Source organism: Silurus aristotelis (genome assembly GCF_946808225.1).
Source record: "Silurus aristotelis genome assembly, chromosome: 12".
Taxonomy (NCBI): Eukaryota; Metazoa; Chordata; class Actinopteri; order Siluriformes; family Siluridae; genus Silurus; species Silurus aristotelis.
The window spans coordinates 9,002,727-9,022,263 of record NC_139585.1 but is presented as its reverse complement, the minus strand read 5'-3'; the positions used below and the strand labels follow the sequence as shown (position 1 = coordinate 9,022,263).

The following is a 19,537-nucleotide window of genomic DNA, read 5'->3' as shown; positions in this document are numbered from 1 at the left end:
GGTTATTAAACCAGCAAAGCAGAGGTTTGAAAATGAAGAAACGACTCAGTGCTTTTCAGCATTCAAGACTGAGTGTTGGAGTATGTGTCGAGTGCTCCTCAGGCCACCTGGGCATCAGCACGAGTGCACTAATTACTGACGATGCCACAGGTGTGAGAGAGAGAGAGAGAGAGAGAGAGAGAGAGAGAGAGAGCAAGAGGCTAACGGCTGCTACATGCTAGTGGCTCACAGCCAGACGAGGTGAGAGTCAGCCTCCCAGTTGCCTGCTAATAAATATTTATGAATTGTTTAATCATAATAGCAGCTGAATTGCCTGCAATCCAAACATGTGAGAAAGGTGCAGTCACGTTTCATCGCACTAACTCGCTGTACTGCTGTGTGAATTCTGAGGATCATCACAGGTTGTCATTCCAAACACACATACCAGTTTTAAAAAGCTTAAAACTAAAATACCTCGAGCCCAATTTCAGAAATAAAAGAGATTTGTGATGAAAAATAAAACCGTTCGAACCTGTATTTTAACTGAGAACAGCTTTATTGGTTTTTATTTTACGCATTAATACAGCCATGCTAGATCAAAGGAGCTCCTAAAAACACATGATTTGGTCGGAATATTGCTGGTCTGCTTCCTGTGACTTTTTGGAACGCGGTCTCCATCGACAGCAGCAGAGACTTCAGTGTAACATGTTCCCATCACCTCCTAATTTTCCCCTCGCAGCACCGACCCCAGCTCGCCATTCTCTTTCAGCTCCTGGCAAAACACGTCGTACATCAGATTTATTAAAACACTTTCCTCTCTCCGTTTTGGTTCCTGCGCTTGTTGACGGAATTACAACCTGTTCCCTCGGCAAGTCGGCTTTACGTCGTGATGAGCTACGAGCACCGGCTCGTATTTATTTTTCTTTTTATCACGTCTGCACTTAATGTGTGAATTCAATTTATAAACAGAAATAAAACTAGAAAAAAAAAGGAATAACCGTACCATTACAGTGATTTTATAAACGTTATTTGCTGTCAACACACCGATTCACTTGATGAAGACTATATACTTTGAGAAGCCACATTGAGTTTGTACAAATAGTTGTTGTAGCGGGAAAAAAAAAAAAAAAATTTATAATAAAATATGTAGCTTAAGTGGAATTTTGCCACATGATGCAGTATAAATAATATAATAGTATAGTATACATGTAAGTAATAAATAAATCGAAACAACAATAAAGGACCCGTAGCACTAATATATTGTGTATGTGACAGAAAAACACTAAAAAGGTAATAAGACTCTCGTCTGATTGTCTGGAAACTCTTTTCTGGGATGTTAATTAGGCCTCACTACATCCTCACACTACACATCAAATCATGGCTCAATAAAATTGAGTCAAATTTATAGGCTCAAATTGTACACGGCCTACTAGGGATGGTAAGATTTCACGTCGGTTATAAACGTCGAAGTAGTGATGCATTGATTTCGAGTTGACATTTGTATCACGATGCATCGTTTTGAACATATTTGCATCTGTAAAAAAACGATTTATTTGAATATAATTATTAGTAGATGTGCTACACTTTTATTATTTAGAACAGGACCAATATATGTAGATTGATTTCTTCTCACTAAACTGTTTCTCGAGAGCGTTCTCTCAGAACCACTGCAACGTGAAAACGGCGTACCATAACACTACGGAGACCGAGGCGTGTCCTGGGAGTCACAGAGGCAGAACAAGAAAAGAACATGTGGTTTTATTCATTTCTTTTGCACTGAAAGGTGTTAGAGGTCAGAAGGCACTTAAGTAAATGAATGATTTGCTGTCTGTCTGAAACGTGACCCATCAGTGCCGTATTAAACTGATTAGCATCACATTTTCTCATTGCATAGTATTGCAATGATTTGATTCGTGTTAATCGAATCGGTTCGCACTGCATCGTAATAGGGGTGTATCGCGATGTTTCGCATCGGGGGGCTGCTTCGTTTGCATCTTTAACCTATCGCATCGTTGGCTAATCGCGTCAGCCTCAGTTATGGAAATGCATATCCCTGCTGCCTACATTAACTGCTTTAAAGCCTCTGGCACCAAGTCCACGGATACATTATATTTTAGAGCAATTATTTTTTGTTTATTCTCACATTTTCATATTGGTGCTGGGCTCAGAGCTACCAAACTCATTTCACTGCATCGCTAAAATGACAAAAGTCTCTCTCGCTCTCTCAGCGTCTTCTCATATGTGGGATTTTTATGCCCTCTTATGGACACATGGTGATAGTGCAGTTACATTTTCAACTCGAGAAAGAAGCCACCTTTTTGTGTCAAATATATCACAAAGGTGAGATTTTATACATATACTGCTTATCTCCTTGTTAGATGATATGTAGACATGGTTAAATGTTAAGTGTATACACCCCTGACCTTCAGATCAATAAGGCAAGTGTTATTAAACCAAAGTGTTTTAACACACAACTCTAACCCTTCTTATTATTATCAAGGATAAATTGAGTCTGTGATTAGTCACCTTGATGATATCGAGGCCTCCGATGAGTTCTCCTTTTACGTAGAGCTGTGGGAATGTGGGCCAGTTAGAATATGTCTTTAGGCCCTGTCTGACCTGTGTGGGGGGGACACAACACAACAGCAAAATGTAAAGTTATAAAACAAATATTCTACAATACTACACAACCCTGGCTTTATTTTTTAGAGGGGGTTTGAACCTTGGTTTTGCTGAACTCAAAACGCATGGCTGCTGACATCAACAGTAAACAAAATGCCACCTCTTACCTTTAAAATAGATCATGCTGAATATATTGTTTAACTTAGGCCCATCAACATATATACATATACATATAGCCAATCACTGTTAAATCCATCACTGACTGTACCCTGATCGGGCATAACATTATGACCACCTGCCTAATAATGATTGGTCTGCAGCTGCACAGCCCCGACATACTGCAATGCACTGTGTATTCTGACACCTTTCTACCAGAACCAGCATTAACGTCTTTAGCCAGAAGCTCGTCTGTTGGATCGGCAGAACACGCAGACTGGCCCCACGTGCATCACTGAGCCTTGGCCTCCCAGGACCCTGTTGCCGGTTCACCACTGGTCCTTCTTTAGAGCACTTTTGAAAGATACTGCCCACTGCAGTCTAGGAACAGCCCACAAGAGCTGCAGTTTTGGAAATGCTCTGACCCAGTCGTCTAGACATCACAATTTGGCCCTCGTCAAACTTGCTTAAATCCTTAGACTTGCCCAAAAAAAGTTCACTTGCTGCCTAATATATCCACCCACTAACAGGTGCCATGATGAAGAGTTAGTGTTATTCACTTCACCGCTCATAATGTTACGTCATAATCTTATGCCTGATCGGTGTATTTACAGTTTTAAAAAATGTATTAATATACATCGATCATGATTATGAAGATCTGTGTTTTCTTTGCAGCCTGAACAACATTTTCATACACAAATGCAGCTTTATGCATGTAAAATGGTCAGGAAACGTTACTGCTCGAGGACAAACTATATTACTCTACCTCTTCATCTTGAAGAATATCAAAGGTGTCAAATTCAACCCTGTTAAAAAAAAAAAATAAAAAATACATACATCACTATCATGCTGATGATTTGAATAGCAAAATCAGTGACAAGATATAAATCAGTATTTGTGTTGCATTAACAATGTACAGTGTAAAAAGTATAGAAATTTATAGCAGAAAAAATGTCCATATATAAAGGTGAAAGAGGTCTTACCCGACACCGTTCATTATTTCAAGGATCTGACGGCTGAATCCACATTTGGCTCCCTAAATATTCATAAAAGCACATTAGGAAAGACCACAAACGTGTAAATGCGAAGAGTAGAGACGAGAGCAATTAGCGAAAGCAGACATTTAATCTGCAGACTTTCCCATAAAGAGACACTCCACTGCATATATCTTATTAAAAAAAAATAAACATTATTGTATGAATAAAATATGGTGACTATATGTGAATATAGTGTGGAGTATATGTAAAATCTGTCTTTAAAAAAAATTAATTAAATCAAATCTTTAGATTCCACTGATTCAGCCAGTAGAGAATGCTAATTCTCAACTAGAAGAAGAAGAAGAGAGAGAGAGAGAGAGAGAGAGAGAGAGAGAGAGAGAGAGAGAGAGAGAGAGAGAGAGAGAGAGAGAGAGAGAGAGAGAGAGAGAGAGAGGACTGGAAGAGACGGACAGACAGAGAGAAAGCGAGGTCTCAGGAGATCGTGTTTAAAACTCCTTGAAAGAACTGCATTCATGTGGGAGCTGCGGAAATCGATAACGATATGAAGCGAGACGCGAGCGGTCTGGGAGATTTTTCTTCTCCTCTATTAGAGACGGGGAAATCCAGCTTTCACCCGACATCGATTTCCTGCACTGCCCCGTTTTTTTCAAACAACCTCACTAAATGTATGTTAATGTCTTCTTTACCGTCTTCTCGTTACATCAGTTTTCAGGAGAAAAGTGATACATACTGATTGAGAATCTCTGACCACTGCATTGGCTCTTGAGGTCATCCATATTTCAGGAGTATGTTTCCTAGCAGTTTTCCACTCACATTGTGCCAGAGATGGTATTAAAGCTGGTGACTAGAAATATACAGAACCGTAAGGTCTGGTTTACATCCAGAGACTGAAGAGGTCGGTGCAAAGCACTCATTTTGGGTTTCATTAATACGTTTTTGGGGGTGATTTTGAATTATGCTTGTTATGTTAAAAGCTTTATAGCCAAGCCTACACACCTTCTGGCCCAATCCACCAGATTTCAAGCTGAAATATTGTGCTACTTAGCAGAATTTGAGAACGTCATCAATCTTTACAAGAGCCCCTGATCCATCTGACGAAAAAAAAAAAAAAAAAAAAAGCGCCCCGAAGCATTACTGATCCAGCGTCGGCTTTTAACACTGGGTGCATCTCTTTGCTTGCAGTCTGAGCGAATGAAAAACAATGACAATTTTTTGTTTCGTTTCAAGGGGTGCCAATAATTCTTCCAAACAATTCCCGCTCTTTTAATCTCACCTCGGTTGAATTCCTCCGAATGCAAAATGATTCGTAAACGATAAGCGTGATTATGATTCGCTAGCTAACGTGTTAAATCGGTGCATTCCAGCATCATCAAATTTTACGCAAATCAGCTAAAGTCGTGATTTTTATTATTATTATTATTAAGGTTGCTTTAGTGCATTATTAGTTGTTTTAGCCTATTGGTGAAAAATACAATCAAACAGGCCTCCAAACAATACAAATAAAGCAGTATTGGTTATAAATTCATGAACGATTATATGTTTGACGACTCGACTACAGATAATGAATATTGATTTGAATTCAGTTCATCTGTCAGTCACAGTCTGATCCTTGGAAACATACGACACCAGTTTTTTCCGAGAGGTTAAATCCGAAACAGGATAAGTCATGCACTCGGTCAACGTGAGGCAGAGATGCGAAAGAATCAGCAACTACTTCACAGTAGAGCAACCCACAACAAATCCCCTCTATTCTGTGAACTTGGGACAATGTGGCTACTAATGCAAAATATTGTCTTTCATATTTTCTATTAGAAATAAAAGTTAAATAATACTAGATATCAAGAAATAAAATCTGATTTCTCTGCTACATGAAATACCTGAATAGGGAAATGATTCAGTTTGTAATTTGACATGAGCAGGTTTGCATTCCTCACCTCTTTGCTTCCTTTCATAAAGAGCATAACAGGACATCTGTTAATGAGAGTCTTCAACCTGGTGAGAGATTAAAAATCATTCAATATTCAGACAGTCAAACAGGAGGTAGGTGTGTGTGTGTGTGTGTGTGTGTGTGTGTGTGTGTGTGTGTGTGTGTGTGAGTGTGAGAGTGAGTAAGAGTGTGTGTTTGTGTGTGTTACCTCTGTTCCAGTGAGACAGCTTTGGGACAGGTATTTTCAAGCTCGCCTGATTCAGCCAGCTCCTATATTAGGCACATAATTACATTTTAAACATGAACACAAACCTCCACACACACACAAACCTCCACAAACACACACACACACATACACACTTACTTTAGTGGAACCCTGCAGCAGTGTTTTTTTTTCTCATTCAGTGGACGTTAAGTGACACTTTAATGAGGAAGGGTAACAGAAAAGTTCTCAAGGAGAGGAAGTAAATGTGAGAAACAGCGTGTAAACAGCTGTGTAAGCTAATCCACATTTCGCTTTTTCAGCAGGTCACACTAAAGCACAAGAATACTGACGTGACTGCCGTCATACACTGAGCCAAACAAATCAGAAATATGAGTATTTAATAGTTTACATATCAAATCATGTTTCATGTTAATGAAAATATTTACTTTTTTTTTTTTTATAAATTGGTGATCTCTAGTTAAAGTGTTAATATACACTTCTTTAGGTGGAACTTTAGAATGTTATACTTAAATAAATAAATAAATAAATAAATAAATAAATAAATAAATACATCTAGTACAAGATATTAAATTATTTGCATTTTGCAGAATTCTTGCTAGCCAGCAACTCTCACCTTGATGATGTCGAGTCCTCCGATCAGCTCTCCTTTAACATACACCTGAGGATAAGTGGGCCAGTTGGAGTAGGTCTTCAGCCCCTGCCGAACCTCCTCATCAGACAGGATGTCAAAGCTGCTGTACTGGACACTGTGATCCTTTAAAATCTGCACAATCTGCCTGCTGAAGCCTGCAACCCAGACAACATTACTCACACACAAAGTCCAATTTAACACAGCATTTACTAACAGCTAATGCACAACTGAAACTTGTGATTTATCATATTTAACCTTAACAAAGTATAGTGATCATAAAGTGAGTACACCCTAAGTGAACATGCCAAAATTGTGTCCAAGACATACTTGGCCACTCACTTTCACCTTCAAATTCCTCAACAAGGTAGTTGACATCTTGCCGGTGTGTTTGGGGTCGTTATTGTTTGGAAACGTCTTGTTCGGCGCAGTCTCTGAAGGGAGGGCATCATGTTCTGCTTCAGAATGTCACAGTACATGATTGAACCCATGTTTCCCTTAAAGAACCGTAGCTGTCCAGTACCAGCAGCATTAATGCAGCCCCAGACCACAATGCTACCACCACCATGCTTGACTGTAGGCATGACAATTTCCTTGGTTTTCGTCACCAATTTCCTGGTTTTATCTTAGTCTCCTCAAACCACAGGAAATAGTTCCAGTAATTTATGTTCTTGTACAGGTTGTCTTCCGCAAACCTACTTGTTGCATTGTGCCGTGTATGGTATGTTCCGAAAGTTAAATTCAGAGCAGGATAACTCATGCACTCGGTCAACGTGAGCCAGAGATGCAAAGAGTCAGCAACTACTTCACAGTAGCTCCACCCACAACAAATACAGTACCAGCAGCACTCATGCAGCCCCAGACCATGATGCTACCACCACCATGCTTGACTGTAGGCATGACACAATTTCCTTGGTTTTCCTCACCAGGGCGTTGCCATACATGCTGGACACCATCTGAGCCAAACAATTTTATCTTAGTCTCCCCAAACCACAGGACATAGTTCCAGTAATTCATGTTCTTGAAAAGGTTGCTAGTGGAACCCGTCTTGGAAAACCTCTGTATGACTCTGGCCACTGTACTGTAACTTAGTTTTAGGGTGATACTGATCATCTTATAGCCCCTGCCATTTTTGTGGAGAGCAACAATTCTAATTCTCAAATCCTCTTTGCCATGAGGTGCAATGTTGAACATCCAGTGGTCAGTATGAGAGAACTGTACTGGGAGTACCAAATTTTAACTGCTCTAATACAAGATACACAAATTTTGTCTGGTCCTGTGAAGCAGACAAAAACATGAACATGATGTGGCTTGCATGGTTTCACAACATGCAGCTGTTACCACTTAGGGTGTACTCACTTTTGTTACCAGCTATTTAGACAATAATGGCTGTATGTTAAGTTATTTTCATAGGGCAGAAATAAAGCTCCGTTACCAAACACCAAGTCACTAAATTAGGATACAATTATGAGTCATTCACAAACTGTTCAACATTAAACTGTAGGTTACTTTAAAACTATCCTTAATCTGGGAGATCACAGGGATACGTATGTGAATAGTCGATCTGTTAACTGGTTGTATGTCAGATTTATTGCACGACTCGACCAGAGAAAAGCTGTTGCTATCAAACATTATTTCCTTAATCAACTGAGTCAGTGTAATGTGAAGAAACAGATTGCCAGTTGATGAAAGGTTTGTAAAAAAATTGTGTGCTCTTTTGTAAAAGTATTTAAATAGTAGTTTAATTTTGCTACACCCAGTGGCTGCTGTATTTTGTAGTTTATTTTGCTACACTTAAAGTTAAGGTATTTGGTATTTTATTTACAAAAAAACATTTTGATGCATCTTTGCCCAACCCTGAATTACTCACAAAGTCTAGGCCAAGGAGAAGTTTACTGTCTAAAACTATTTTCATGATTGTGTATGTGCAAACAGCTGCTTCCCAACCAAAAGCATTGCTAGGAAATATGCATGTTATAAAGTAGAGTGCTGCCTCGAGGCACAGTGTGAGTGAAATATAACACAAACCACCAAGACACAATGAGCTCGATCGTTTTAAATGGATGGAACACACAAGCGTGATGATCCTGTCCTTTGTTATTTTACCAGCTCCTGAAGAATCTGATTGAACCTTTCGCTCAAAGCACGGCACTTCTGACGATGGTGGTTAGTAACGTCTCCATATACAGCTGCTCAAAAAGCAAACGCATTCGGTCACTTGTGTCTGATTGATCCTGAAGAACGAACGGTGCCTAATATATAAAAGTGAAAGATTGGGTTTATCAGTCAGATAAAGGAGATAAAGATGAAGGCAGCATTCCGAACGAATATAAATAGAAAAAAGAGAAAAAGAATAAAAAAAAAAAAGGGTAGAAAACAGAGTAACAAAAAAAAAAAAAAAACGAGAAAAAACATGAGAGAGTGGTGAATGTAAGGTGATGTGCGAGGTTCATGGAAAAACCCTGCAGTGAAATACCTATTCGGATTTCTCAGCGCTCACGTGGGAATTCATTATAAACCAGCTGCAGGCGGCTCACTAACGCTCATGCAGTTGGCACTATATTAATTGTTTCTATTAGAGCAGGCAAACACGCGGTCCAGCTGCCTTCTGTGGCTCTAGGCAAGCTCGAGCAGACACGCTGGATTGATTGCCCGGGTACTTTCCCATCCTCATTCATCCCTGTAGGGAAGGAGAAACGCTCGCTAGACTCGACTAAGCTCTGGGAACAGAGCAACAATAAAGTCTCTTTTCTGCCTACAAGCGCAGCCATGTTAGTATGCAAACACAAGGAGAGGGTATTTATAAAGACGAGTCCAACACAAAAACAGGTAACCTTATAATTCAAAGTGGGAAGACATTTTTCAAGCGCGTTTGATGATTAGCTCTCTGCGTATGCGATGAACATTCGTGTAGTTTAAACCACTGCAATTCAGGCTCGAAAGGCGTCACACTTCGCTACGAAACCTCCCCACTTCTGGATAACGGCCAAGCGAGTGAGAACTTCAATCACTTACAGCATTATAAATTCCTCTGACTCTGACCCAACTATTGACACCTGGACCGGCTTTAAATAACACGGCCGTGCTGAGCAACAGGTCCCGCTTTGGATGTCACACACAAATAAATGCAGCAGATGCTTTTCATATAAAGCGGAGCTGGAGGAACTGGCAGCAGATGAAAGATTGAAGCTGCTGGGAGGAAAAAAAAAAAAAAAAGATTCTACTGCTTTAGAGTTGACGAGCTAAATGGTTCTTAGATTGTCTCTGAAAGAAGAATGAGTCTAGCAGACCTGTACTTTCTGCACTCGACTGTTTCCACGTCTCACATGGTAATTCTTCAGAAGTGCCTCAGTCCATTATGAAATATGTATTTTTGAATTTTACTACATAAAAGAGGTATAGAGAATAAAACTAACACAGACTTCTGTTAAAACTTTGACCCTGTAAATAACACACACACACACACACACACACACACACACACACACACACACACACACCTATAATGCATACATTTCCCAGATACACATCCACAAGATGAAACGAATGACTGAGATATATATATATATATACACATACACACACACACACACACACACACACACACACACACACACACACACACACACACACACACACACACACACACACTGTTACCATAATTAATAGATTTTTTAATTATACTACAAGTATTTCTGATCAATTGTCTTATTTGCTAAGATATTATAAATACCTAAATAATCGATTTAAAAATAACTAATACAGAACATTTAACTAGGCTTATCTCACTAAATACAATTCAATATTATATTTGATTTAAAATAACATTACAATACTGTAATCTCGAAAACACACTAACAAACCGGAGTTTTTCTATTATTTAATTACCTTTTATTGATTAATTTGATTTATTTCTGGTTCCTCACACTTTTTTTGTGTGTCTATCAATGGAAGGGCTCAAAAATTATCAGGCCTGATTTATTCGATTACAAACAGTCAAATCCAAATAAAACTGAAAGAAGGCTTTCTGTCATGTTTACACAATGCAAACTATTTTTATTTTTCTGTCTGGATTTTTCTAAGACTAGGGACCGATTCTTATTTGTTCAGGTAAGGTCTACAACGTTGTGTTTATTGAAAAAATAATAACTTAAAAATAAATAAATAAATAATAAAAAATTATTTAGTGCTGGTCACTGAACGCTTCCATGCTTCCAACATAAACCGGCAAATCAAAATAAAATTTTAATTTATTAGTTGTTGAAGGTTTTAATTCTCTTCACTACAAATTAAATGATATTCTGAGGATCACCATACAGTAAACCCCCGATAAACGGACGCCACCCCAAAAATGCTATTTTATGCTTACAGTACTGTATTAACATTTTACTTCATTTTATAATTAATAATTATATATTTATTCACAAATTTCAATATTTCAACATAAAACTCCATAAAAACAATTCCCTGTAAGTTATCTGGTCTATCGTGGTATCCGTGAGAGACCAGGAAAATCAGCCCAACTAATTAGTTATGTGGCAAAAGCAATTCCGCGATATTCGAACCGCGGTAAAGCGGAGGATTACTGTGTATCTATTCCTCTTCCTTTTTTAGCCAGAGTCACACACTGTACAATTGCTGGTGATTGTTTATGCTGAAAAACATGTTGCAAAAGTGTTTCCAAATATATGAGCTCCTTTAAAACTAGAAGAACTTCAGGGACGTATTTAAACCTGTAATCAAAAACATCACCTCGATGACTCGAGCATTATTTCTTAAGAATTCAATTACATTTGATTTGCGTAGCGTTTTTAACAATTAATTTTGACCCAAAGCAGCAAACTCATTAGAATTTAACCTTCCCTGAGAACCATTTCCAGAATTCATAACCAATTAATCACACTGGCTGAACTTTTACTGTGTTGAGATGAGGCTTTGCTTTCCATATAAAAAATATTCTTTGCACTATACAGAAACATTATCCCCCCCCTGTGAACTGTCTAATTCAGATTTCTTATTCTTACAGAAATCAAAGGGAACATTATGAATATTTTAAGTGTATTGTCTGTTCCCAGTTTAAGCAGACAATACAAATAATCCACAACTAATGTGCAAGCGATAGAAACCATAATATGACGTGTATGTACATTATTCTGTATCAAAAGAATTCAAACTCTGGGGTCTAAATTCTGCATTCAGAGTCAAGTTTCTTGCCTCTGCTCATTTACAAGGTAGCCACATATGGTTAATGCACAATAAATCTAAACAGTATTTAGAAAGGTTACCCACCTCCACTTCGAATCTCACCTTATTTAATTAATGTCTACGTTTAACTATGATTTTTTTTTTTTTTATGTTTCTGATTAGAAATTCTGTCCACAAAGTAACGAACAGCAAAACAAACTCTCAAACTAGAAATGCATGTGAACTTGCTTCTAGGTGAACTACACATGCTGAGTGGATGATCGGGTGATTTAGTAGGTAGAATTGTAGAAAACAGAGACGACGACACACAAACATACAGAAAAAGACTGTTCAAACACATTGTAGTTTGTAAAAATAGGAAGAGAAATAAAATGTTTAACTTTCTAATTATGTTTACATTTTTTGTATTCTTACAGAAATCAAATGGAACATGCTTTATGAGTCCTTCACGCGTATTGTCCGTTACTGGTTTAAGCCGACAATACAAATGATCTGAACTCGGAGTAAAATGGACCAGAGTTTGGAAAAATACACTTAAATCAACTGGCATGGGAGTTTTTATTTTTAAACAACAAACACCCTACCAACACACACATTCCCTGTTTTTTTACCTGTGCTCTCCTCTATACCTTCTATACCTTGTATGCATATGTGTGTGTGTGTGTGTGTGTGTGTGTGTGTGTGTGTGTGTGTGTGTGTGTGTGTGTGTGTGTGCCTTTACCACAGCAAGGTTCCTGGGGAGTTCCCTTCATGAAGAGCATGCAGTGTGCAGTGTTGATTAGTTTCTTGAGTCTCTCGTTAAGCTCCTCCTTAGGGGCGTCTGCCGGCCCTGCAGGCCCGCCCCCGCTGGACGCCAGCCGCTGCACCTTATTGGTCAGCTCAGGGGCATGTGCGCCGTCCAGCCTGTCAATCTTCGCGCCACCCTGAGGCCCACCCAAAATGAATAAATAAACACACTGTAGCACAGCACACATGGGGACGAACACATCATTAATTTTTTACAGTGTTAGCCTGTTAGTTTAGATTGGGAGGAGAGAGAGAGAGAGAGATTGCTGACTCCCTCTGTGCGAGTGTCCGACTGGGTAGTAAAATGTGAGAGGGTTAATCTCTGACTTTAGATGATTCATCCTATTATCATTAGGGCACTTCAGCTCTGAAAGCACAACTTTTAAAAGCATTTCCATGACGACTCTCACAACACGATCTTTTGATCGCTGGATCTGAGATTGTTTTCTACAGTACCACATGCCGTATCAAAAGGAAGATGTTCAAAAGGAACACTGCTTGTAAAATGTATTATGCTGAAGGAAATGTTTGCACATGCTCATATGAACGCAGGTCCAGGTTAGGCTCGATACTGATTAATTACTGTGCACTCTTATGCACTTGGCTGCTACTTTGTAGTCTTAAATCCGGCCTGAAGATCTCCAGATTAATAAAATGAGCTCCCTTGATGCAACTAAGCTCTAAACGAAGCAAGACGTGCTTATTACTCTAATAAAACTGTTCTGCTCATTACTTTTATATTACTGCCAAGAACTTTATCGCTCTTTATTTTTCCTATAAACACGTTTACATGATAAGAGCGAAGTGAGACTGTAATTCTGTTTAATAACTTTATGCACACTGCACAACCGTCAGTCAGAAAAACAAGACACCATTTATTTGTTACAATCAGACAAGCCAGATTTCAAATTGAAATAAATAGTGTATCGGCTAATTTAGTCTGTCACTATTTATTCAAATACCCACATTTTTCTGCCATGGCTTTGAGTTGTTTTGCAAATGTCCTATGTTTTACTGCTATATTCCTTTACTGAGCACGAACACTAACCTATTTTCATATTACAATCAAAAAATGCCATTTTGTATACCTTCTGAATCTTCCAGTTTATGAAATCCTTTCAATATAACGCCAGAATACTCAATTTCAGATACAGCCCATGAAAACAATCACGATGACAGGGGAACGTTTTCAGAGACACGGCACTTGATTTTGCATTTAAAATGGTTGTGCATTAAATTGAACTTAACGTCAAACAGTTCGAGTTTTAGTTCCCATTAGACTAGTAATAAATACTCCACTGGCTTTTAACCTCTTCTTTCACACTTTTACATACATTTTTAACTTAATACAAACTTAATACAGAAAATGTAAAAGTTTTATAGCCAATCGTTAAGTATAATACAATTTAAAATCTCATAATTAAAATCTGTAGGTCTGATCAAAATCCTTCATTTCTGCCCATCCTAAAAGCAATGATTTGTAGTATCCTTATAGCGCAGGCACACTTTATAAAACTCGAAGCGCTCGATGTTCCTCCATAAAAGTGAAGTCATACCTTGAAAAAGAGGAAAGTAGGAACTGAGGTGATCTCGTACTTCTCAGACACGTCGGGCACCGCTTCAGCCTCCACCTGGGACGAAATAAAAGAGGTGAAAATCTTTTTCATTTGTCATTTCCCTCCTACACCACTGCACTTTTTACACGTTCCTCGGTGCTTTTTCCGTTATATAGCTCCAGAATGTGAAGGGAAGCGACTAAGAGAATAAGAGTGAGAGAAAGAAATTATAACCCACGACTGACCTACTAAATCAGTGATATTTAAACAGCACATATTGAAGTCTGTAAATCTCTGACTCATGTTGTCATGATTGTCGTGGCTCCCCAATGTCCCTGGCCAATACTGCACATATGAAGGACTGAATTACAGCAGACAAAGCTGGACTGCAAACTTTTGACCGACCAAAACATAAATACTGACACTAACGCAGGACAATTTCATATTTGCTCATTTTGCCGATGCTTTTTTATCAATGGATGGATGACTTTAGTTATCTTAGAGGGAAATGCGGGTATTAGAGCAGCAAAGAGTAAAATGAATACTAAAAACAATTTACATTATAGATGAAAGATTAGGGGGGAACAAATATTTATACAGTACAGACCAAAAGTTTGGACACACCTTCTCATTCAAAGAGTTTTCTTTATTTTCATGACTATGAAAATTGTAGAGTCACACTGAAGGCATCAAGGGCTATTTGACCAAGAAGGAGAGTGATGGGGTGCTGCGCCAGATGACCTGGCCTCCACAGTCACCGGACCTGAACCCAATCGAGATGGTTTGGGGTGAGCTGGACCGCAGAGTGAAGGCAAAAGAGCCAACAAGTGCCAAGCATCTCTCGGGGAACTCCTTCAAGACTGTTGGAAGATCATTTCAGGTGACTACCTCTTGAAGCTCATCAAGAGAATGCCAAGAGTGTGCAAAGCAGTAATCAAAGCAAAAGGTGGCTACTTTGAAGAACCTAGAATATGACATTTTTCAGTTGTTTCACACTTTTTTGTTATGTATATAATTCCATATATAATTCCACGTGTTAATTCATAGTTTTGATGCCTTCAGTGTGAATCTACAATTTTCATAGTCATGAAAATAAAGAAAACTCTTTGAATGAGAAAGTGTGTCCAAACATTTGGTCTGTACTGTATATATAAAAAATCTTGTTTTTTATCATCTTTCATCTATAATGAAAATTGACTGTATTGTGTGTGTGTGTAGATATATATATATATATATTACACACACACACTATATAAAGGAATATAAAAGCATATAAAGGAAGAGACATATGTCAGTTTGTGACAAATAAAAAAAAATAATAATACACTTCTAACAGCCTGCATTTACATTTGCTTCGTGTCAATCAACAGTTTTGTAATCAAGTCAAGTTTCAATTGTATAATCAGGGATAGGGAGTATTTATAATGCGTGTATTTAAAATATAAAATAGAATTTGTATTTGATAGGGTTGATGAAAATCGCTTTATATTTTGTATCAAAATGAGTGTATTGTATTTTTGTAGTTTTAAAATACTTTGTAAGAAATCTACTTGATGACATCATAAAAATGGTACCTACTCGGTACTTTGCACAGACTCGTTGAGATCAGAACAGGAAATTGAGCCATATGGAAGAAGGTGGTGAAAGTAAGAAACATGCAGCGTCCAATAATCGATAAATAAACATTTGATTGCCAAATACTGTATACTGATCAAAGTAGCTGTTTAATAGGATCATGATTTGCATGATCTTTTTTCATATTAATGCACATATTTATGATTGAAAAATAAGATGAATAATTAGTTAAAAACTAGTTGCTATGAACGCAGGTGCCATCAGTCGTTATCTCTTGAATGATTTGTTGGTCATTGTATCAGTGTTCCTTATGTGAAGTAGCTCTTTATTACCAAACACCAAGTCCCTAAATTAGGATACAATTGAGTCATTCACAAACTGTTCAACATTAAACGGTAGGTTACTTTATAACTATCCTTTATCTGGGAGATCACAGGGATACGTATGTAAATATCGATCTGTTAACTGGTTGTATTTGTCAGATTTATGTGACTCAGCCAGAGAAAGTCGTTGTAATGGTGAAGAAACTGATCAAATTGGCCAGCTGATGGAAGATTTCTAAAGAAATTTCTTGCTACCTTGTAAAAGTATTTGTAAATATTTTTTAATATACAAAAATACAGTAGTTTATTTTGATACACGGCATGGCTGCTGTATTTTGTTGTTTATTTTAATACACTTAAAGTTATGATAAAAATTTGTTTTAATAAAATCCCAAACATCACCCTGTCTGTGACAAAGCACATTCAAGCATATAATGAAAAAGGCCAGACTATCTGAATAAACCCACTTTATTGAGAGTGACAGGTCTACCCCCCTCTAGACACCCTCTAGTGGTCTTATGTGACACACAGCAGGAAAGCTTATACACAATCTCCTGCAAAATCGAATGCAGAACTATCTAGCATTCCCATAAGAAGGTGGTGTTTTTATTAACACTCATTATCTCTTTGCAGCCAACCACGAGGCAGTACAGTAACAGACAGTAAATGAGAAGTAAAAGAAGTATTTTACTCAGTGGTTAAGACGTTGAAAAACTAATAGGAAGGCTGCAAATTCAAATGTTTCGAGCCCTGCAGCCCAGGAACAGCCCACAAGGGCCCTTTTCAAATCCTTACGTTTGCCCATTTTTCTGCTTCTAACATGTCGTGAGGACAAAATGTTCACTTGCTGCCTAATAAATCCCACCCACTAACACCCATGATGAAGAGATGATCAGTGTTATTCACTTCACTGCTCATAATGTTTTGCTTCGTCAGTGTATAAACAACCTTTGGCTCATTGATGCACGTGGGGAGTGAAGGCTGGTCCGTGTGGTCCAATCCAACAGACGAGCTCCTGTAGCTCAAATTACTGAAGAAGTTAATGCTGTTCATGTTGATGGCATTTGAACTTGCAGCCTTTCAATCAGTTGTTAAACATTTTAACCAATGAGTGACAAATTCTCATTTACTGTTACTGTACTGCATCATGGTTGGCTGTTGATGCTCGAAAGATCAGGACTGTTTTGGCTGCAAAAGGGGGACCAACACAATGGTCATAATGTTATGCCTGACTTTTCCAGCCATGTGGATCTTAAACAGTTAAACCTCAAACTGTTATCACAGAGGTGTTGGATGTGGAAGCATTCAATTTCCCCATCATTACAATAGGAGACCCAAACCTGTTCCAGCATGACAACACCCTTTGTGCACAAAGCCGAACCCAAGCAGATATGGTCTACATGTTTTGGAAAGGAAGCTCCTGATTGGCCTGGTATAGAGATCTGACCCTAACCCTATTGAACACCTTTGGGATAAACTGGAACACAGACTGTACACCAGGACTCCTCATCGCAGCTACATCAGTACCTGGAACATCTTCCCAGACGGTTGGAGGGCAAATAGGGACGGAATGCGGAATGGGCTGTTAAAAGAAACACACATACAAATGTCCATATACACTATATGGACAAAGGTTTGTGTATCCATGACATGACATTCATATTTAATTTGTGAACATCCAATTCCACAGACATACATTCCACTACACTCTGGAGTGTGCTTGTGATGCTCATTCGTGGAACAGGAGAAACAGATTTGGGTCTCCTGGTTCTACTATATATAGTTTTTCCATCCACCACTGCTGGACACAAAGATCATTAACATGCACTTCCCTAAAAAATGAGAAGCGATTTAGAGCCTCAATTGACAAACATTTAAATCCTACTAATATTTACTCAACTAAAATTCATGTGCCTCTGAGGTTACCTTGACAAACATGGTTTGCTTGTGCTCCTTGGCTAACTCCTCCATCACATCGTTCATCTGAGAGCACTGGGGAGCCCATGATGCATGGAAATGAACGACTGTGAGGGACCTGGTAATGACAGAGTGGAAAAGATTGCATTATACATAAAGACTACAAAATCTGAAGCTTGGTCTGTGTTGTAAATGAGTTGTAAACAAGCATAAGATTAAAGACAATTTGATCTGATCTGATCTGATCTCAACGTAAAGTGGATGAAACATAGTCAAGGGGATCAGTGAATCTTTTGTAAACACCAACCAGCATTTTAACATTTATTTGAACTTTAATAGTGGATTTATTTTACAATGAAAAACCTCCCTGGGTTTTGAGATCACCGTTTTGAAGATCACTGGACTTTATTTACCAAAACAAGGACAATTTTTACATTAACTCTTGTTACTGTAATTGTATGGGATCAAGCATCTTAAAAACCAACCATTTCATCTACAAGAGCTAAAAGCACAGCAACCAAGGCGTTTTCTAATGTTAAACATCTCCACGACTTGCTTTTTACATCCAAAATATCCTACATATAAACACATCCTTACTAAGACGTCAAAAACCTTTAGCTTCTGCTACGAAACTGAAAGCTAAATTAGGCTCGATGTCAAATCCATCCGTACTGCTCACAACGCGCCCTACACTCAATACAATAACCATTCGTTCCTACCCTACATAGTGCACTTATCTATGGGGTACTAGCCCATTAGGGACCTAACCCCAGCTAGCTGTTAGCGCGGTCATATATTGTTAGGTAACTAGATAATATTACAGTTTTTTAAGGCATTTAGAACTTGACAAAGCTATTCAGAACCATCTTCTTATAATACTGCTGAAATGTCACCAACCCGCCAGCCTTTTTTAACAAGTCCTCAAACTGCTGCGGCGTTTTCGCCTCCGTGAAGTTCGCCATGTTTCCAGGCTAATGCAGATGATTACCGAGTGACTCGTTTTCTTGCTAACTAGTCGTTACTAATCGATTCCATTAACCCTTCGCTCATTTTAAATAGTTTTCGACCTCAGACTGTGATACATCATGTTTACAACTGACACAAGTGCCAATAAATTATCAATGAATTTATTATATACAAATGCATTATATGCATCCTTTCCCCCCTAATTGTTACCCTGATAGCTTGTAATTATCACATTTCATGAACTTCACACACTCATATATGCTTACTGAACTTTCCAGATTTAGTCTCCCTCTGCTCTTATAATTTCCAGTCTCCTCGTAAGGCTTTTGTGGAACTTGGCTGTTGGGATTTTTGCTCATTATGCTACAAAAGCATTAATGAGATCAGGTGCTGATGTTTGGTGAGGAGGTCTGGAGCACAGTCAGGTTTCCACTTCATACTAAAGGTGTTCATCCACTCTAGTTCTTCAGAACCAACCCTGGCACACCACATCTTTATGGACCATTGACATTCCATAAAAATATAGCTCAAACTATACAAAATGATCCATTATTTGCATACAACTTTATGGCAAAGATTTGAGGAAGGCCCATGTATAAGTGTGATGGCCAGGTGTCCACAAACATTCATAATAGAGGCCTTACAATGTAGATGGTTTTATAAAAAACTGGTA

At 38.3% G+C, this 19,537-nt stretch overlaps 1 protein-coding gene across 3 annotated transcripts; it reads right to left on the bottom strand.

Annotated features, from left to right (window-relative positions):
* Positions 1–516: 516 nt before the first annotated feature.
* Positions 517–19,246, bottom strand: glrx3 (glutaredoxin 3). 3 transcript variants are annotated; one of them, XR_014536047.1, is made up of 11 exons: positions 18,796–18,943; positions 17,908–18,016; positions 14,084–14,158; positions 12,463–12,664; positions 6,522–6,694; positions 5,891–5,952; positions 4,956–5,747; positions 3,741–4,913; positions 3,524–3,563; positions 2,506–2,598; positions 517–751 (listed from the first exon to the last, which is right to left on the bottom strand). XR_014536047.1 is itself a non-coding variant. In XM_083556628.1 (11 exons), exons 2-11 carry the CDS (start codon positions 17,962–17,964, stop codon positions 701–703), a joined length of 864 nt encoding a protein of 287 aa, XP_083412754.1. In that variant the 5' UTR covers positions 17,965–18,016; positions 19,131–19,246; the 3' UTR covers positions 517–700. The 3 variants fall into 3 exon arrangements, 2 of the variants coding, with proteins under 2 accessions (XP_083412754.1, XP_083412753.1); XM_083556628.1 differs by lacking the exon at positions 18,796–18,943 and adding an exon at positions 19,131–19,246 and having other exon boundaries at positions 3,741–3,793; positions 5,690–5,747; XM_083556627.1 differs by having other exon boundaries at positions 3,741–3,793; positions 5,690–5,747.
* Between the last annotated feature and the right edge of the window lie 291 nt (positions 19,247–19,537).